General features: G+C 46.5%; 1 protein-coding gene across 1 annotated transcript in view; it reads left to right on the forward strand.

Annotated features, from left to right (window-relative positions):
- CACNA1B (calcium voltage-gated channel subunit alpha1 B) overlaps positions 1-21,615 on the forward strand; it is a 306,849-nt gene that overhangs the window by 132,109 nt on the left and 153,125 nt on the right. Inside the window, exons 7-8 of the mRNA XM_080403088.1 lie at positions 1,723-1,826; positions 19,547-19,662. Of these exons, the coding sequence (XP_080259214.1) occupies positions 1,723-1,826; positions 19,547-19,662 (220 nt within the window). The remainder of the gene's footprint in view (positions 1-1,722; positions 1,827-19,546; positions 19,663-21,615) is intronic.

Here is a 21,615-nt window from a genome sequence, read left to right on the forward strand (position 1 = left end):
ACTGAGGGTGAGCGTCCTTGTTTCCTCCGAAGCCCCCTGTAGAGACGTGGTGCAGGAGAACAGGGAAAAGAAATAGCTAAAAGCAGAGAGAGAGGAATGGAAAGACAGAACAGTGAACGAAGAAGTAGCACCACTGGGGAGGGGTGATGGGTATTGCAAAAGGCATTAAAAAGCAGTAATGAGAGATTGGGCTGCACAGAGTTTTCCCTGTCTGTCTGCTCTCATTTTCCCAGCCCGTTTTCTCTTCAGATTAATTTGTCTGTCACGCGCTGGTTTTGCCTCTAGCAGGGGTGGTTTGTGGTGAGGTTAGTTAGTCCCTGTTTCTCTCGGGTGAGTCACTGATCAACTGACACAGATATTTCTGAAGATGTTCACTGTTTAGAGAAATGCTCATCATGTGTTTGATCCAGAGCATGTTCCTTGAAGAAGAATTTGTGCAGATATGCACCCTATTAAAAATGGCTCAGAAGGTATTTACTTTCCTTAGTGCTGTCAACGTTATTCCTTGCAAGAATGCTACGACATTGGTCACCTGCATCACACATCGGGTTTGCTTGTTTGGTTTTGCCATGCTGAGATGTTTTGAGATGGCATCATTTGCAAGAAGTTTAAAACGCTTCTTCCTGTGAATCCTGTGAGCAAAATTATGCTTGCAAATACAGTTGGGAGTAGTGACCAAAAAGCACCACAGCTAATAAGTAAAAGGCACCAATATCGGTTAGAATTACTGCATTTTTTACAAATCGGTGTTGGAGAGCACTTCTCTGCGGTCTCTGCCAGCCCCTGGGGCTGGGCAGGTAGGTGAGCTCTGTGTGTGTGTTCTTCACCCTCTGCAGGAGGAGGGGAATGTCTTTGGGTCTTTTTGCTTCCCTTTTGCCCTCCCTTACACTCAACGTTACATTCTCAAATTGCTGCATTCTTCATGCACAAGAGAAGAATTTGCATTTTTCTCCACACTTGGCTTCAGTAAATGGCCATGTGGCGTTTTACTTTTCAGCAGTTCTTTAAAGAGCTCCCTTGTGGCTGATGAATGCAGAAACTTTGTCATAAACTAAACCACCCTCCCCTCCCCTTAATGTAGACTGCTGCTTGCTTCAGGGAGCCTCAGGCGGGTTTTGATGACAGAAGCCAAAAGTGCTGAGTAAGCAGATGTGGAATTGCAATCATTCTGAAGATGCCTCGTTTTCTTGCAGACTTCTTGTCTTCTGCTCTGTGTGTACGTACGCACAGATCCTGGGCACGGTGCCAGCTCTGCCTTAATTGCAGCACAGATTAAAGGAAGGCTGTGGTTCCCTCCCGTAGTTGTGTCTCAATTCAGATGTAAATACCATGCTGATGCTCAGCACATGGGAAGTCAGAGCTGAGCTGGGCAGGGAGCAGGCTGGTGTAGAAAGCCTGCACGGAGCTAGGTCGCTCAAAAGTGTGTTTTGGCCCTGCAGCAGGGTCAGCTTGGAACTGTGGAATTAGTTGAATCTTCTCACTGGAGCTGGTGACAAATTGTGGTGTGGACGGTGGGACAAGCAGTGCGGTTCAGCAGTCCTTTTGCTGGCATTTCAACTGGAGAACATAACAGAACTGGCCAGTATATCACTGGTGGACAGCCCTGAGGGAATCTGAGGGGCATCCCCCCCCTGCCCTTCTGCCCTGCAGTTTCTGTATGGTACTTTTTTTCTGAGGTGAACTAATATTTGGTTTTCTCTCTCCCTTTTTCTTTGTTTCCAGACAAATGATGCTGCAGGAAATACCTGGAACTGGCTTTACTTCATCCCTCTCATCATCATTGGCTCTTTCTTCATGCTCAACTTGGTGCTGGGTGTCTTATCAGGGTAAGGCACTAATGACTTGTGTGTCTCCACCTGGATATGGAAAGGGAAGACCTGTTGGCTTTAGCACTGTGGGAGGATGTAGGTGAAAAAGAGAAGATGGGGTGATGCATCACACTGTACGTTTAAATTTCGCACATTTCCTACCCTGCCCTTTCCTTGCAGAGGGGTACTTCGGTAAGACTACAGAGCCATAGGATGGGGAGTAGGCTGATGAAAAATCATTACATGAGTTGATTCTGAATCCAGACCCAAGAGTTAAGTGAGCTCCCTGTAACCGTACTGACTTTGGCTTGTGCAGCCAACACTTACACTTGCGTTGTCTTGAAAACCCATCAGGAACCCACCGCTGCTGGTATAAATACCAGTGCTGGAGCTGGACATCAAGGTGTTCATAACCACATTTTCATAACATTTGGTGTAACTGTGCAGCACGGAGAAAAGGGAAGGTCAAATAAAAGGCAATTAGAAAAAATCTTAGGGTTTTGTTGTTTGGGTGGTTTGTTGGTGTTTCTTTTTGTTGGTTTGTTTCTTGCGGGTTTTTTTGTGTTGTTTTTGTTTTTAGTGGGTTTTTTTGTGTTTGGTTGTTTTTTTTTTTTTCTCTAGCTGTTTAAGCCAATGTCTGGATTTTGGAGACACACTAGTCACTTGATGTTCAAACCCCAGGGTTCAGCCAAAGATTTGGTGTTTGTTGCCTATGAGTTTTGGGTTTGCGCCATTGCAGAGATCAAGCTGCCAAGTTTGAAGCCTAGCTGGAATGTCCCCAACAGCTGTGGAAATTTGATCTGGAATTAACAACCTGACTGATCTTAATGGTTTGCAAGCCTCAGGCTTTGGCACTTCATTTTGCCCACAGTTTCTTCTTAGCCTGTCCAGGTGATCTGGATTATACAGATCTATAAAGATCTGGATTTATTTCTGGCTCTTGGCAGCATGGGAAGAGAGAAAAGAGTTAACGTTGCTGAGTGGTTAAAACCCTCCAGTGCTGCGCCTTTGCTCTTTGAGTCACTAGAGCAAGAAAAATGTTTTCCAAAGAACAGATTCGTGCTCAATTTTATTATTTTGTTAAGGATCCTTGTCCTCAAAGCACATGCTGGGGGCAGGAGCAGGGAGGCAGCAATGCAGTTTTCTTTGAGGACTGGGAGATGTACTGCTGCAAGAGAGGGTCATGGGGGAGGCTGTGTCATGCTTTTTGCTGTTCCTTCAGACCACGAATAATAGGCATGATCAATAACTGATCAAAGCCATTCATCGGACATCCTGTTCTATCAGAGGCTTTGTAAAGGAGAGCTTCGTGACCATCGTTGTTTGATGCATGATTTAAAGTGAACGCTGGAGCCAGGGCTGAGTGTGGTTCATTAGGTAGTTCATCTTTCTCGTTCCACAGTGGGGTCAGCCCACGTTGGCTGAAATGATACTTGTGATTTAAAACAGAGCTCAGAAGCCTGCAGGCTCCTGTTCCTTTGTGTTGGATTCAAACGTGTTTGGTGACCAAAAGATGGAGACCTCTGTCTGGCCGTCCTGAAAGCCTGTCATTGCTTGGGGCAAAATATTAATATTATATAAATGTGTATCTTCTATTAAAAATGCAGCTCTGTGCATCAGGCTTCCCTTTGTTAGAGGTAAGGATGCTATCTTCTTCACAGAGGGGAAACTTTTAAATTCTATTTTGCATAGTGGATTGATGCCCTTGGCTGGAATAATTCTTGAGAACAGGCTGAAAACCATAAACACCAGTAGAAAAGATGCTGAGCACACTGTTCAGAAGGCTACTGGTGGGCTTGCAGCTATGGAGCAATGAAGGAATCTGGGTATATCTGAATGGACTGTTGATGAGAAGGCACCAGACAAGACGGAAAGACCCTCTGAAGGCAGAAACTGTTGTAATTATATTCTCTAGCCCAAAGCCTCAGGCAGCACTGTAGGAAAAAAAAAAAAAAACAAACAACCAACAAACAAATTCCTGCCAGATGTTATTGCTTGCATGGGTTTCTGGGTTGACTTCCATAGCAGTTTCACTCAAGGACATTATGCCACCCATGTCCCAGTGACTGTCAGCTTTGGCTCCTGCAACAGAGACTGGCAATATCCCACGTTCCTGTTTCAATAAAACAAAGCTGGTTTAGGGTTAGGGGTTCTACAAATAGCCTGTGCACAGGGTTAACTCAGCAATCACTTGCCCGCCTCTTATTTTCATGATCTGTGCATCTCATAACCTTTAGTGTTGTCCTTGCTGTATCGTGGGGGTGATGCAGTGCTCTGCCCTGCTCTGCACGTTACAAGAGGGAAGCAAGGGGTAAAAGGGATGCAATGCCTCCAGGAAAGAGCTGCAAGGCCGAGGTTAGGTCACTCCTTTCCTAGGCTTGTGTGTGATGTTCATTATTGTCCTCTTTCACAAAACCCCTGTTGGTCAGGTTGTATTTTATTTTCCAGTACTTTGCCATATACACGGTCAGTGCTAGGGGGTTCAGCTTCAGCATGTTGCTGTCTGTACCTTGGAAAGACGCAGAAAAAGCTTTTGCGGGAGTATTTTTCACTCCTGTTAGTTTTTGAGCTATTTCTTCTCACATATTTGTGCTCCTCAGTGGGAGATGAGGAAGATACAAATTTCTGAAGTAGGTATGCAGACACTATCACAGATTATGGCAATATAAATAATCTGAAATGACAACACGTTATTGAGCTTCCTACTGACACTAGACTATACAGAGTTTTGCTATAATTCTTAATGGATTTTTTTGGTTTCCTGTAGTTATTTGTGAATCCATGTCAGCATTGGGCAGATATGAGTGGGCTTAGCTCCTGGTTTATCTGTGTGAGCAGTGTAGGTAGATTGACCCAGTTAGGATCCGAAGTCTCATCTGTTAGCAAAACGTGGAAGCATTTGCATTTCAGATGCTACAGAAGAGATAATACCTCTTTTAAAATAAAGAGCAAACAACCTTTCCCCTCTGCTGATCCTTCTGGAATTATAACAAAAACAAAGGCAGGGAAGTGATAGGAGATGTGGAAATCTGTAAGTGTTGGTAAAAACATGGTATATAAATAAGCCACAGTTGATACGACACAAATCTCTGAGTACCTGGCTAAAGATGTAACTAAAAGCATGTTGACTCCATAATTCAGATTAGATGAGGCTCTGCCTGCTGTACAGTGTGTCCTCCTCATGTGTGCTGATCAAAGCACTGCCAGTGCTCCTGTAATCAGTTAATATTTAAATACCTTCCCCAAATGGCACAATCTGCCTTCTGTTCCTTTCCCTTCCCTGACGTGAGCCCTGGGGGCCAGCCAGCAGAGCTCGGCTCTGCTTGTGCCACCAAATAAGCAGGTTTCCCCAGTGTTCCTAGGATGTAGGGTGCGGAGTTATTGCAAATATCTCATTTCTGATGGTGCAGTAGGGACGCTGGCCTCTCCTTTGTCTTTCCATGACGCGTGTGGCAGTAGATGCTGTGCTGTAACCCCTCACCACTGCGCTAAAGGTGGGTGCAGCTCCCCCTGGCCAGGCTGCACATCGCAAGCAAAGACAGACTGTGCCGTTCTCTAGCTGTGAATATGGTAGGATTTAGAGTTTTCCTGGAGTAATGTGGTGGTCACAGGTATGCAAGTGGACTGCGACTGGAACAGCTCCTAAAATCCAGGAGCGGCCTTTGCTTGTTGGCAGAAGGTCCAGGGCTCTCCAGCAGGAGCACAGCATCCCGTTTGCTGTGGAGTAGTGGTAGTGTGGGTTTGTGTCCCTCGCTGGGGATTTTCCTCTCTGCTCCTAGCTATCTATTCCCCCTGCTTTCTGTTTTCTCTCTCTGGTGCTTGATCCCTCCGTGAGCTGATAAAACTCAGCAGAAACCAACAGAGCAGAAAAACACACATTATTTTCTTCTGGAGCTTTTATTGTGTGCCATAGCTGATTCAAGAGAAGATCAGGACTGCACAGGGCCAGGAGAGCAGAAGTGGGAGGAGAGATTTCTCACCCCTGTGGTAGCATTAAGATGCTTGGTAGGGCCATTTGCTTCTGCCTGTGAACGGTAGAGCTCTGCCTACTTGATCAAGGTAAGCAGATGCCTCCACGTGCTGCGAAGCATGTTGGGGTGGCTGCCCAAGCCTGATACCTCCCCAGTCACAGGCACAAAAGAAGGGAAAAAGAGAAATGTAAAATAAATAATAATAAAAAAAAGGAGATTAAATACCTGGTTAAAATTCTGCTGAACCACCCATCTACCCAAAGGATGAGCCAGGTTTTGTTCATACCAGACTGAACATTAGTTCTCTGTTTTAACCGTGAGAAGCCATCCTAGCCATGCTAACCTTGTTTCAGAAAGTTAGGACGCCTTGGTTCCCAGAAATCGGAGTAGCATTTTGTTAGGTTTCTGGCACAGAGTGGAACAACAGCAGTAGTTAAAATGTTTAGAAATTTGTATCCATAATATATTTCTCTTGAAACACCTTTTTACATTGGCTGTGGTGGGTGGTTATTCTTATTTGTTAGATTATTTGTAAACTCTTTCTGACATAGGGTAGCAATAAAGGCATCCATCCCAGGGAATACAACCTTTCCATAGAAAAAAGATTGGCTGCCTCTGATGGCACCATGGGAATGTTCTGGCTCCAAGTCCTGCCAAGAAGGATTGACCCCAGATGCCTTTCAGTTCTCCCTAAACACAGGGTTGTTTGTTGCTGGAAAATCATGGCATTTGGCTTCGACATGGAGCAGAAAACGTCCTGTGATGATCCTGATAAATTTTTTATTGCACTCTGCACATGGTTCTCCTGCACTTTACAGTGAGGAGGGAAAAAATACGCCCCATTGAATTGACAAGTCCTGACCAAAGTTCATTCTTCTTCTGCCTGTGTACTGTTTTCTGGCAGCCCTCTGCCCCCCTGCTCTGGCAGCTGTTGCCACCGAGAGGTGGGCGCCCATCTCCACCCCCACCCCCCACTCCCCCCCCCCCAGCTTCCAGGCATTCCCTCCCGTAGCAGTGATTCCCAGTGCTGTTTTTCTCATCCTGCTGCTTTTCTCCTCCCAGCCCTCAGCCTCCTCGCAGCCCCGCTAACAGGTTTCTTCCGTGGGCTGGTGGGATTATGGAATTTTCTACTGCTTGGGTGTTGAGCTGGGTATTAATTTTGCCTGGTAATGAGCTGGATGATTCTGTACAATATGTTTGTGACTGTTTTGATGCTTTGGATTACACAATGCAAAGAGGATAAACGTTATCATGGGATGCTGTGAGGAAGATGATTTAACTTATTTCAAGGCTAAGTGCTTTTTGGCACCGTTTCACACAGCGGTGGGGAATGGTGAGGGTGGCGAGACAGCAGGAGCACTGGCCAGGGAGGGCAGCACACTGTGAATGATGCATGTGAATACTGAGAGCCTGTGTATCTTGAGTGTGAAAAATGCTGCTTGTCACGTCCTCAAGTATTTATGGTGATGCCGGAGGTATTTCCAGACCAGCCAGTGAAGAGTAATGATCTTTCCTAAGGTTTACTCATCTGGCTGCAATAACCAAGTGTGGAGAGGTACTGCAGTGGCCAGTCTGCATCTTCCCTGCTTAAGTATTACCGTAACGTGGTCCAGACCTGGCCTGAGATGTGCAACACCTGCCTCTTGCTATAGGAGACCACCTGGTGTAAGATCTGCAGGCAGACATTTCGAATGGATGCAACATCTTTGTGACAGCAGGAGCCTGGCAAGGGATGCAGCTACGGACCGTGCTGGCACCTCACAGCTGAACAAGGGTCAGAGTAAACAGCGCTTTAGTTCTTCACTGCTGCACCCTGTTTTGAGCGGTCTGCAGTGTGGGGTGATGTTCTCCGGGCAGGGTCCCATTAAACATTTGCCCTGCCATGCTCCTGTCTCCCTAGGGGCTGTCTGTGGCTGGCGTACCCTGGGGCGCTGGGGCTTTTGTGCTGTTAGGGCAGCTCCCTGGGAGGGTGCACAGCCCCATCGAGACCCCATTGAACCGGCTACCTTGGTGACTTCTCTGCTGAGTTTCCTGACATGTTTTCCAATCCTGAGGATTTTTACCAGATCGAGATCATAAAACTTCAGCCTGCAAGATGTGCAGAGGCTGGAGAAGAATGAAGCTGATTAATTTGTCATAATGGCAAAGCATTCTTCTGTCCTCCTTTTCCCTCATTTCAGAGACAATCATTCATTTTCCCTGCAAATTTGTTCCAAGTTCACTGTTACCTGCTGTGATCTGACTTTGGCTGGTGTTAATTACTTGCAGCAGAAGAGCTGCATCATGAAAAATAGGAGATTCTGCTTCCTTTCTCATTGCTTTTAGTCTTTCCACAGCTTGTCCTTAAAAACCAGGGGAAAGACAGGGCAAAAAAATATTTTTCTTTCCGGCTGTTTCTTGCTTATCACCTTTTTTAACCGAGCCGTTGCTGCAAACAAGAAATGTGGGAGAAGCACGTGTGTTTTTTTGCAGAAGTAGTCAGGGAGCAATGAGTTTGCACGTGACCTTTGTCACACCAAGCTAAATGTCCTGTCAAATTTGGATCCTTTGCTGCTTCTGTGTTTTTGGTTAGCGTAGGAGAGGTGCACTACCTTTATTTGCGTTTCTGTTAAGCTGCAATGGAAATTAAACCCTGTAATATAGAAATTATACATAGGAGACCTAAATTTGAGCCTCCTGGGGCCTCTGCTTTGGCGTGGAGACATGATGAACAGAGCCAGGGTTTCATCCAGCATGTGCAGTAGGCTGATACTATGAGATAAATAGTACTTTTTAATTCCTTTTTCTCTCTTTGTTGTCGCCTCCTTCGAGCCAGGTTTGCCCAGCTGTAGCACTTGCAGCATTTCAAATCGGAGTAGGTGGAATCAAAGAGAAATCGGCACAAGCTGAATGTAAAGACAAAAGGAAGGAAGACACATTGAAGGCTTCACCTCTGTGCTGTTCCTCTTCTCTTTCTAGAAATACAAGACTTATCCTGTATCTGGCTTGTATTTGAAACATCTTCCTGCTATGTTTGGTGATAAAAGTGACTGTGAAGCCCGGTTCGGTGCCGAGAGATGAATATCTCGGTGATACTTTCATCCTTTATCAGCTGGTTTCCCCCCCTTTGGAGTAATGAGGAGGAAGCAGAGGCAGAGCCCTAGCTGTGCAGGATTGATAGAGCCAGTCCTTACTCCTAAGCAGTGGATGCTAGGGTGGGTTAAGCCACTTGGCCAGCTGGGTCTGTATGTTTGGGCTCAGTCTGGGAAAGAAGGACATGCTTCTTCAGTCCAGTGTGATCTTGGCCAGCAGCAGCTCTAGGTGGGACAGAAACCTGTAACGCTCTGTGTCTTTGGGATTTCGTGCAGCTGATGGGACAACCTGGGGTGGATGATGAGCCGCAGAGCTTTGTGGCCACAGAGCTTCTATCTTTTATCTTCAGCACTACGAACTCTCAGTCCTCCTCTGGGCTTTCCTTGTTTAAAAACGGGGTTCAAAACTCTGACTTCTCAGCAAACCACCTCTATGGGCAGGCAAACTATCTTAGAGGTACCAAATGTCACCAGCATAAAGAAATTCTAACTGATGGTTTTCCAGGTGAATCAGTTGCTTGGTTTCGTCTCATTCCAGCACTTTCCAGCCTGATATCCCTGCACCCCTGGGATGTGCTGTCTTTCACCTCCCTCAGATTTTCTTCTTGCTCAAATGAGGTGCATTTCCATGCTTTTTCTTCTTGTTCCAGGTGGGCTTTTTAATCAATACATTTTGCCTATGTTCAGTGGTGACCTGGGCCTGATTTTTAGAATTATTTAAAACCAGTGATTTAACAGTACTCTATACGCATTTCTATTCACGTTTTCAGATCAGTAAGTCGGAGGCATGAAATTATTTTTAGTTTTGCCTGCAGGTTTCTCTGCACTTGAGGATTTTTTCTGTGAATGAGAAAAACCATACCTTGACTCATCCTAAAGTCTTGCCGGACCTTACTGTGGTAAAGATACTCAGTGTTATGGTAAAGAAACTGATGCCCTTGCTGATCTCCTCTCTTTTGTTTGTAGCCCTGCTGGGTGCAAGGTGCTGGCTATGGCTACAGCTGAGCCATGTCCTCTTGGGTTTGCCTCTTCCCAGCTATGGGCTGTGACACCTTGTGTCCAGGCAGCTGGAAATTGCACTGCTATTTACTCCTGGATTTATTTTGTATTTTTCTTTTCCTAAGTCAGTTTTGATTCTATCCTCTGAAGAGGGTCCCCCGTGGAGAGTCGGCTCTCTTAGTCAACCGTTTGGTTACATCTATGTCCTGCAATACTTTCTGTCTCTGACGACAATCCTGCAGGGTACGGTTTGCCCTTTCAATAACTGCTTGCCCGGTTGGGGAGTGAGGAATCCCTTTAACCTATTTAATTCCCCAAGTTGTCATAAACCTAGAGACTTGTTGACTACTGTACGCTGGACCATTGTCTGTCTTTGTTTCTACAGGTACTCCCATAACAGCAAAACAAGACACTAAGTGTCTCTCCACATGTAATGCCTTTTCACCGGTTTGTGCAGTGGGCCATATAAAATGAGAATAGGTGTCAATTGTGACATGCACATACTTAAGCTTCCCAAAGTCAGGTACATGTGTTACATCCATTTGCCAAACCTGAAGTGCCTTCAGACCTTTTGGGTTAGTGCCCACCCCTAAACTAGGTCCATGATGACTGCACTGAGGACAGGAGCAAACAATACCCTTTGCTTTACATACTGTCGATGTAAAGACTTTGCATTTTGATGTAACATCTTGTGGCTGTTACGAGCTTCTTCAAACTTATTTGTTGGAGGAGTTATTGCCAGACAGCTGACTGCTTCATCAGCTCTAGCATTACCTTCGCCTAACCCAATGGTCCACTGATGACTTCTAATATGCATAATACAAAATTCATGTTTTCTCTGTCGAAGAGTACTACACAGTTGTATAAACATTTCACCAAGATGTTGGTTCTTTGTCTCTCTCAACAAGGCATCTTCAATGCGCTGTACTACACCAACTACGTACAATGAGTCTGATACTATGTTTACAGGTGTATTGTTCTCCAGCTTCCCAATGCCCAACACACTGTTTTCAGTTCTAAGGTTTGAAGATTGTCCCATGGTTCACCGGTGATCATGTGTTTCTGCCACTCATTATCGGATTGCCAAACACATGCAGCCTTCTTCATCTTTCATCCTGCATTTGTAAACACCTCTGGCCCTTCAACTGGTCTTGTTGAGCATAACAGTCTCACAAACCACTGGTAATGTTCTAACATCTTCCAGAGAGGTCGTTTTGGCCTGTTGTTGTGTACAACACCTGTATAACCCATCAAGGCTTCCTGTATGGTTGTTGAATGTTGCAGGAGCCACACATAATCATCACCACGGACCGGAATACTGATATCTGTCGGTTCAGTCCCATCAATTTCAACAATCCTGTCTCTTCCTTTTCTCACCAAGGCTGCTACTGCTTCAGGACGACTTAAAATACGATGTCTGGTTGCAATGGCAAAAACAACCACTCTAAAACAATCGCTGTATTTTCCCCCTTTTTCTTTTGCCATTGTAAAATAAGGGCAAAAGGCAAAGTGGCAACATTACGAACCAAAAAAGATAATGGATGATTCGCCATTCGGCGACCACACCAGCCAGTCTGAATCTTGTGGGACGCAACTTCTAGGGCAGCCCGCTGTTCTGGTGAACAAGTTCGAGGACTGTTTGCTTCGGTGCCATGCAACCAGGATTGGAACAGTTGCAAATCATCATTAGTGAGGCTCTTTGCGTGTCGTCAGGGTGTAAGGGAATCGTAAAGAAACAGTCTTTCAAGTCTATCACAACAATTTGCCAAATCTGAGGGATCATCATAAAAGGTGGAAGAGCAGGTTGCAACACTCCCATCGCTAAAATCTGATCATTAACCTTCCATAAATCATGTCCCAGTTATGTGCATCAAGATTATTAATCACTACTGGACAAGCTAACGAGCTAGTCACCTGCCAATCAGCCTCCAAAACAGCATCATGAACAACACCAGACCAACGCTGTAGAATTGGATCTTTTCTTGAGTTCAGCATTGGAGGGGTAGTTGGGCTAACTGGAGGAATTACAAGTATTGAAGTAGTAGGCAGGTTCATTTCAACTCACTTTTCCACGTTTCTTAATTTATTTATTACCTCCTGTAAGGATTTCTCTGTATTGTTATCACCAAGCTTCTCCCTGCCTTCCTCCTCAAATCCGTCCGATGATGTTTCAGGAAGAGGAGGATACGACAGCGGACGGTGCTTTTGTCCGCCCTGATGTGACCTTGGCAGCCTCTTCCAGGTTCGGCTCAGTTACAACAGACTCCCGAGGAGTAACTTCTGGTTTGTCTGCTGTCTTATCTAAAAGCTCCTGCACTGTTGAACACGCAGGAGTGGACATACCCTTCATAGGACGAGTGTGCCCAACTCCGAAAAATGTAGCCAAGTGAGAAGGCTTTGGTGAATCACCCTTCTGCTGTATTGGCTTTTCTACCACATCTCCCCCCAACGCTTCTATGGCTGCCACTGCTACTTTTATTTTCCGCCTTCGCTGTTTCCAGAGTGTTAACTATCGACCGCCACGTAGCTCCTAATGCTTTAGCTTCTTTTCCTTCTCTACCTCCCTCGATCGTAGTATCCCAGAGGCAATTGCCCACTTGTCTCCATTCCGTAATACTGAACAATAACGCGGGCTCGGGGCTCTTATTCTTTTTTCGTGCCCAGTGAACTAAGGTCTCCACTTCTGTCTCTTTAACACCCTCCCCTCTCTTAAAGAGGATGCTAGTTAACAGTTTAATTGCCACATTTAATTCCATCGCGGTCTTCTCAGAGCTCCCCCCCTCACAGAAAGGATATCAATGGGGAAGACCCACCGCACTTGTTGCTGCCTTCCGTAGTGCCCCCCCTCTCACAGAGAGGAATTTAGCGGAGATCCCCGCCACGATTTACTCTACGTGGTCTTACCACCAGCAGGGGTGCGATCTGCAGCTCCACACCAAACTCTGGACTCCGCTTTTCGCCTTCCAGGTTCTGCCCACCTCCGACCTCCAGCTCCCTAATGGGACAGCTTCCCTTCGGGTCCGATGCACGGAGACTTCCACATTTAGGTGAACAGCATTTAAGCTAAACCGCATTTAAGCGAATAAATGGGTCCCTGTTTGGGCGCCAGACGAAGAGGGTCCTCCGTGGAGAGTTGGCCAAGGCACGACAATCACACCAATATGGCTACATGCCGTGCTCCCTTTATTAAATGAACAGGCCATATTTATAACAGACTGACCGCTCACCTGACTTTACACACAGGTGATTGGATAAAAGTCTCTGGCCACGTGGGCATCGGTGTCACTGATCAGTGGGCATGCTGCAGGCGCCTGATCAGAGTGTGCCGATCAGAGTGTGTTGATTCCACGGTTACCAGGACTTGCTCTGCACCTGGCTTCTTGTTTGTGCATAGCTTGTTTTCTTTCTCACCCTGCTTGTTCCCAGGACAATTTAAAGTTACTCTGCAGCTTTAACTAACAGGCCTGGGTCGTCCAACACTGACAATGGTAACATATGTCCTCAGTCCTTTAAAAATCCCTCTACAGTCCTCCACCTATATTTCTAACTTGCCAGCAACCACCCGAGTTAGTGCACTGAAGGGAATGATGCGCTCTCCCCTGCCCCTTCCTCTCACCACTTGCCTCCTGTGGGCTGCTGTGAATGATTCAGCCCCTGCTGTGGCTGCCTTTCCTCCTCTCCTGGAGGAGCTTTTGTGAGAAACACCAAAGGCTGGTGCCTTTGAGGTGGCTGGCCTGCAGGGTGCCATCGCTGCAGGACTGCGGTTCTCCTGCTGCTGCCTCCCTGGCAGCCCCTCTCAGGATCTCGGAGCTGTTGTGTGCTGAGGTGGGTCCTTTAATCTCTGAAAGAGTTCAAAGAGTCGCTGGTGCTGCGGTTGATGATGGTTCCCTAGTGACAGGGTACCCTGCTGAAGTGAAAGGTTTCAGAATCAAGGGAAGATGGTGTCCGCTGTTGCTGCTCCGATCCTGAGCTTTGCTGTTGTGCTTCAGATACCCTCCTTCCCACCTGACCCCCCTGCCTGCCTCCCTCTGCTGCCCTGAGTCACCACAACACCCACAAGACGGGTGAGGATGCTCAGCAGGTCCCCAGGCTCTTCCTGCATCTGCATCCAGGACACTGAGCACTTTCTTTTCTCTCTTTCCACTTCCCACTGTTCATCTCACTCCTGCTCACTCTCCATGGGCTTTCTTTCTTTTTGCTAGGGCTCCCTCACTGCCTCTGTCTCTCAAAGAACAGGTTTGCAGAAGGTAAAGAAAATGTTTAGTGCAGCCAAGGCTTTGTGTCCTTAGTTGCATAAACAGTTACAGTCATAAAGGTGTTGGGCTTCTTTGTTGCATCCAGCAGAGGCTTCTCCTTATAAAGAATTTACTGTTCTCCAGGAAGGCAAAAGACAGAGATATGAACCTGCAGAATAAATTCTTTCCCTGGAGCGAGAATCTGCTTTTCTATGAACACATGGATGCTGATGTGATTAGTGAATGAAATGTGGGGAGTATTAACTGGATCAGACCCTGGTGAAGCAAGCCACAAGGGGCTTTGCAGGACTGAGTGTATGAGGCAGCAAACTCAATCACTCAGGTACTGCAGGAGCTGCAGGATGGCAGGAGCGCAGGGAAGGCTGGCTCAGCAAGAACCTGCCTACCATGTTATTGCAACAGGCTTCACCCAAGCAGTTGGGATATGGTTGGATTAGGACAAGGTGACGTACTCCAGCATCGGAAACAGGTGTGAGAGGGAAAGGAAAAATTAACCGAAGGTTCTTTCTGTTTCCTTGTCACAGTTACTAACCAAAATAAACGGCAGGAAATGGACTTCCAGCCTTAAAATGCAATTAAGCCTTTCTGCTCACATGTGGATGCTCTCAGGATGCTGGGAGGTACGTGCGGTCCCTGTGCTGAGAAGTCACCCTAAGGCTCTCTGGAGGGTCTCCTAGGTGACGTACAGCCTCAGAGCAAGTGGTTGCAGCCTACTAAGAGTACAGGAGGTTTGGTTTTACTGAAAAAAGCAGATAGTATTGCGTTCATCTTACCTCTCTTAGCATCCAGCTTGTTCATATGTCTGGGGTGCTACAAGTGCGTGTTGTTAATACAGTTCCTCTGCAGCCTCTTATGGAAATTCCTACCCCAGTGTTGCTCTTACTGAAAGTTAGGGGGGTAATTGGCACCAAGTTTCTTTGGAGGTTCCTTCCTCACTGATTGTGGAAGGGGTGGACTGAAACGGGAATTTTTAATACTTCACCTCTCCTCATGCCGGCAGCCCCCGAGTAGCACAGCATGCATGATGTGGTACCACTGCTGCTCTTCCAGCTCGTGTTGTGATGCTCCTCCAACTCACGTGTCAGGCAGCCAGGGGAGTTTTGTTTTTCATCCTCTACCTTAGTCTGTCCCTCCCTGCTTCCGAGTGACACTGGCTGCTTACAGGCTGCTGACAAGTATCAAATCCCTTCTTGGCCACTGTTCCACGTTCAAGCCACAAAGCTTAAGCTTACAAATTAAGCCTTCTGTCTCGGCCAATTTTGTTTCTCCACCTGGAGAGTTCATTTTGGCCTGTAACTTAGTCAAACATCTGCAGTCCTGGCTGGTTCCTTCGCCAGCAGCTCACCCATTTGAGTTATTTGGCTCCTCTCCATTCCTGAGGGCTGCATTTCTCCAGGCAGGACTATGTCCCTAGATGTCACATGCCATCCAGGCTCAACTTTACTCATTCTTTGGATGTACTTGGACTGGAGATGAAGCCAATCATAAAACACTGGGGGTTTTGTTTTAGACTTAAAATTCTTAAAGTTCTTTACAGCTGCTTTTCAGGAGTCCCTGGTGGAGTCCTCCTGAGATCTGAGCTTCTTTCCGCTCACTCTGAACAGTACTTTAGATTCAGTAGATGAGGGCTGTTCTCTCGTTTTGAGATTTGAGGTTTCATGAGATCATGTGTAGCTCGGGTATTATTCTGAATGAGGAGCTGATTACCTGTGTTGTTATTACACATCGCTAATCAGCAGCACTATTAGTGGTAGCAATGACAGTGATGCTGTATCATCTCTCTCTGCCTCTTCCCTGTGAGTGGGAAGCATTTCTGTCTGCTTTCTAAGTGGAAAACCTGAATTGCAGAGGTTTAATGGTGTGATTAGTCTTGTAGCAGGCGTGCTGTCGCTGGCCCTGGGAGTGTGCCATGAAACCCAAGAGCAGGAGGCGCATGCATCTCCATGCTCCATCTCTGCTCTCTGCTGTCATATAGGAAAGTTAATCATGGATGAAGATTATGGTTTGTTTATTTTTTTTTCCGTTTTAGTTGCTGTGACAGTATTTTTAATTTAAGACCAGCATGGATTAAGTACTTGTAAGAATTTCATGGGCTTATAATCTTTTACTGACCCTGGTGGTTACTCATGAGTTGACCCTGTCTCTTTTGTGGCTGCAGGGGGCTCTTGCATTTCCATGGAGTGGCTATTCCAGTGCATATTTATACCGAGATTTATTTCACTTTTCCACCCACCAAGGTGATAAGCAACAATCATCCATTTTCCTGGTGACTTTAAGCACCGACCACTCTCGAGAAGAAAAATGGGACACATTGAGCTCGACGGGATGGCGTGTGGTTTCCATGATGAATGCCCTTTCTTTGATTTCTGTTTGTTCCTGCTGTCTCTATAGAATCAGTTAGTCACCACTGTCATGTTGTAACTAAAATGCATTGTAGTCATCTACGCAGGCAGAGCTCGGCTTCCTCCGAAGCGGTGCCTCCAGTTGCTGTGCTGCGTGCAGGAGTACCCACCTTCCCTCTGCTCTGCTTAATGCCTCTCTGGGCGGTGCTGAAAGATGCAGATTTTGGAAGGGTTGGGGGCATGTGGTGGTTGAGGAAAGCCAAGGGTGAGAATGGGTGAATTTTATTACTCCTTCCAGAACTGGCCAAGATGTGGAGGACCCACTATGAAGAAAGTCCCAGAGGTGCAGTCAGACAGGAGGTAGCATGTTTCCTATCTGCTGGTTTGGGAGATTTTTGCAAGTCAATGGCATAAATAACAATTAAGCTGAGTAGAAGAGGAAACTTATTTACTGCTACCAAACATTCCCATAGGACTTTCTGTGTTTTCACTTAGAACTGGCAGGAGAATTTCAGCTGAAATATTTTTAGATGAAATATGGCATTTTGATACAATTTTCCCCCCTTTTCTTTGACTATGTTCTGAAATTTTGTTGAAAAGCTCTTAAACAGAAAATCTGGGATTTTTCCAGTTGCTGCAATTGGGGAATATTTCAGCTCCTGAATGGTGATGAATGTAGTGGAAGAGACACACGTGTTTTTGTTAATACATTTGATGAAGGAAACCACAGCCTTTTGACAAGTTCCAGCTTCATCAAACCTCTCTCCTATCTCCTGGAAATAGGAGAAAAGGGCAAGTGATGCATTTCTCTGCCAGGAATACCATACAGCAAGACCCTCCACTCTTCAGCCTGGATGATTTTGCTACAGCTCTGTAGCACTCGAAGGTGTTCAATGAGCAGAGATCCAAGGCACTGCCTTCTCCTGGAAGTTCCCTCCCCACCCCTACAGCAGTGCCAAGCCTGCCAGCTCCAGGGAGCACAAGGGTGCAGGTGGCTTTAACCTCAGCAACATTCCTCACTGGTTTCTTGTGAAAAGCGTGCATGGTTGCACAGAAACTACTGAAGTTTTGCAACTTAGCACGGTTTCTCCCTCATTTTCTTACACGTTTGAAGTTGAGATTAAAGGGACAAGTCCTAGGTAGCTTTTACTTTCCTTAGGCCAGATAGGAGCTGGCAGAAAATGAAAGGCTTTGCAAGGAAAGCTCTCCCCCCTTGCCTGCTCCTGGTAGGCGAGGGAGCAGTACACAACTCATCTGCTGTCCTGCCTGCCTGCTGTGGTCCTTCGGGAAAGTCCTCACAGGGTGGTGCCTCCTGCTCCCATACAGCACAGCCCAACTCTGGGGAATCTGTGGTGACAAGAGCCTGTAATGCAGGAAGCGTAGCCCCTCCACGTCTGGCAATTTAAATGCACGTTGTCACCTTGTGCTGTCTGAGCTCATTCCTCCCACTCTGGAGAGAAATCAAAACTGAGAGGGAGGTCTGTGGCCCCAACCAGCAGCCAGTGAACCAGAAACGAGAACATTAAAAAGGAAAAGAGAGAAAATGCACATCCAGCTGACATGTGCAGGATCCCAAATCACCCAGCAGACACATGCTGAATGCCAAGGAGGAGCTGTGGGTTAAGAGCAATGTTTTGGTTTCTTCTATTTCAAGGATGCGGTCATGGGCTGTGCTGTCAGATGGGGGACAGGAGAAGGGAGTCAGGAGATGGGGATGTGCTGCTAAAATCAAGATAACGGCTCAGCCGATAGCAGCTCTCGCATCAGTGGCTGGTATCGGTGTGTGTTGCAGGGCTGAGCCAAGATCTTCCTGCAGTCCCTTCTCCGCGGGTCAGACAGTCCTGCCAAATGAAGCCAAAGTGTCAGCTTTGAAGGGTGAAGTGTAGACTGTGAATGTAAAGCTGCTTCTGGCACTTGCAGCTCCTTTTGCCCCTCTATTCTTCTGCCTTCCTCCCATCTCCTGCTCTTTCTGGCTTCTGAGGAGCTTGTGTGTGTAAGGAACAGATGATTAGGAGAGATATTCAGTCGAGAACAGTGGTTAACTACAGGTTTGCAGCAATTAACAGTTAACTGAAGATTTGAAGGACACAGCAGAGTTAAGATGTGAAATGAGAGAATGAGTGAGCCACTGGTGTACACAGGGGACAAATGCCCGATCCCACATTTAACCATATAGCTAGAGCCACTGGGGGACTCACTGCAGTGTGTGCGCAAAGCGCGGGGCTGCAAGGGCTGGTTTGCATGGTAGGCAGGGATGTACATCTCCAGGTGGGACATGAGAAACTTCCCAGAAGTGATACGAATTACCTTGGGGAAACCGCCAACGTCGGTGTCTTACAGTGGTGGCTGCAGTATCGTCTCAGAATCCTTCCAAAGTGGGCAGTGGGATGAGCTTGGACAAGATTTTTGCAATGGTTGGTTTAACCTTAGGTTCGAACTCCTCTGTACGGTCCTGTTCTAATGATTTGATATCTAGACACTTGCCTTCCATGTGATTTTAGTAAATAGCAGGATCATTGTTACCCTCAACCCAGAGCATCTGGGCTATTTCACCTTGACCCCAGAGCACCCAGCCTCTCTTGTAGCTCTTATTTGACTTGTGTCTGTCAAAGTCATCTTCAGCCTGGGAAAACTCAAGGAAAGGCTAACAGGGAAGAGCAGATGTCTCCCAACACCAAGAGAGTGTTGGTGTCTCTGTGACATAATATTGTGCTTCTAGAGGAAATTCTGCTGTGGAGTGAGTAGCGTGGAGGGAGATGGAGGACAGTTTTTAGTGTTGAGGACAATACTTTGTATTGCATGACTGGACAGGTGGTTGTGCATCGGGATCTCATTGCAGTGGGTACGGTGTGGCCCTAGAACACATGCACATGGCAGTTTGCAGCCCTCCTTCAGGATGAGGGAGGCAGAGAAACAGCTGAGCTACCATCAGAGTAGTAGTTTGGTGGACAGCAATGCGTAGCATGCTGTGGTTTCCACTCACTGTTGCTGTCATCGACTCCACGAGCTGTGCGAATACAATCCTAAAGACAAAAGAAGGGCCGTGTATTTTCCCTGACCACTTATGACGCATGCTTTCTCATTCTTCTCTCTGCATAGTGAATTTGCCAAAGAACGAGAAAGGGTAGAAAATCGTCGTGCTTTCCTGAAACTCCGTAGGCAGCAGCAAATTGAACGGGAACTAAACGGGTACTTGGAGTGGATCTTCAAAGCAGGTAAGGCAAGAGGTCTCCTGATTTTGGTTCAGTGTGTTTTGTGGCAATTAGAGTCTGGTGATGACAGAGAGGACAAGGGCCCTAAACTGGGGGGCCATTGGGGTAACCCACGACTGAAGAGGGCCCAGCCAGCACTTGGTGGTTTTGTTGGGCTTGTTTCTATTGCAAGACATCTCGGTTTGGTTAAGCAAAAATAAAGGAGATGGGCCAACTTACTTTATTGCTGAGATCAAAGCAATTGTCTTAATACAGTATAATATAAAATGTGATACAGTGCCCAAAGTCTCCACAGTGGGGAAGCTGTTCCCTTATATGAGTCATTTATATTTTATTTACTTTCCACCACAGCTGTTTTATAAGCCTCTCTTGCTACGATGGTAAAATACACTGGAGTGTCATTTTTATGAGCTACAGAGATCACTTGCATGAAACTCACCCCAGCACATATTAACATTGCTTTATAACTATTATAACTGAACATTGCGGTTTATTGCAAGCTGTGAGCAACTTTAACAAGGACCCAAACACACTAATTTAACGAAAAATAGCATGCTTTTCTTTTCCTTTTTATCGGACAGTAAAGATTACCAATAACCTTTCTGCATTATAGAGTAGCTGAGATATATATTGACATAACCACAGTGCAATTCATTCACATAGCATCAAGAAAGCTTCTGGGGCTAATTTGCTTCCTTGCTTACTTTTCCGAAAAGCTGAAACATCTGAGTAAAGGGAAAATTAATTTCAAAACAATTGTGGAGAGAAAAAGCAGCAATGGTTTCTCAAATACATTTTCAGATGTTTTTCTAGGCAGGTCAGCTACACCCTTGTCCTTTACAAATGGGGAAACTGAGGTCCAACATTATATGGTGACTCACCTGACGTCAGCTGGTAGGCGGGTGGCAGGAGTGGTGCTCCTAGACTGTGGGCTGGCACCACACTAAAAGCCATGTCATCATTCCTTGTTTTGAAATCCGTGCTGATGTTAGAGGCCTGATGTGCTAAAATGTGCTTGTGCAAGGATGTAACTGGATGGTCACAGCAACTTGCTGCAGCATTGCACGTGCGTGAGCCGTGTACCGGCCAGGGGCCAGAGCATCCTGGTGCTATTCTGTGTGCGAGTGGCTCTGTGGGTTTTACAGCTCCTGTTTTATGTGCACAGCCTGGGTGCCTGTATTTGGAAGAGCGTTTTCCCATGGCTCCTACTGCTTTGCTTCTGCTTTCTCCTCTGAAAGGTTCTGCCAGCCCATGTGCCGTGGGGACGGGGGCTCTGCCCTGCTACAGGGCTCAGGGAGCGCTGGAGGGGGTGACTGCAACACCTCCCCCCGGGGCCACTGGTCTGGGCATGAGTTTTGACAACCTGGCCGGGGAGGAAAAAGACTGAAGCGCTGAAATGTAGAATAGGAAGAAGCAGCAGCAGTTTGTATGGTGGCTCAAGCCCGTTATTTCCCATAGCGCTATGCACAGTGACAGGCGGGTGCCACTCGTATTGACGGGCTTTTATTCATTGTGACTGTTCAACAGCAACTGTCCTCAATTAGGCAACCACACTTCATCCTGTGGTTCTGTAGGATTCAAAAAAATGATCGTTCATTTTCCTTTCCACTTACAATTTGTGTTCCCATTTGTTTACAGCTTTTGTGCTACTCAAATTCAAATTAATTAATGGTTTATCCAGTGGCTGGAGCAGAGTACACTGTGGCTCTCCCTTGGTTCTAGTGCCATCTTGCTTTTAAGGCTCTTGTGATTGCTCGATCTCTAAATCCTGGTCTCCCCATCAGTAAAATAAAGATGAGAATTCTCTTGCAAAGATGTGGGTTGCTTCGTTTCATTTTGGTGGCTGTTCTGCCCAGAAAAGCTGTGCAGAGGTCATTAGCTGATCTTGTCTGCAAGTTGAGGTGAAGTTCTAAACCGTACAGCCCTTCTCTGCTCCAGTTCTGCATCCCTGTGGGA

Source organism: Falco punctatus (genome assembly GCF_963210335.1).
Source record: "Falco punctatus genome assembly, chromosome: 9".
NCBI lineage: Eukaryota > Metazoa > Chordata > Aves > Falconiformes > Falconidae > Falco > Falco punctatus.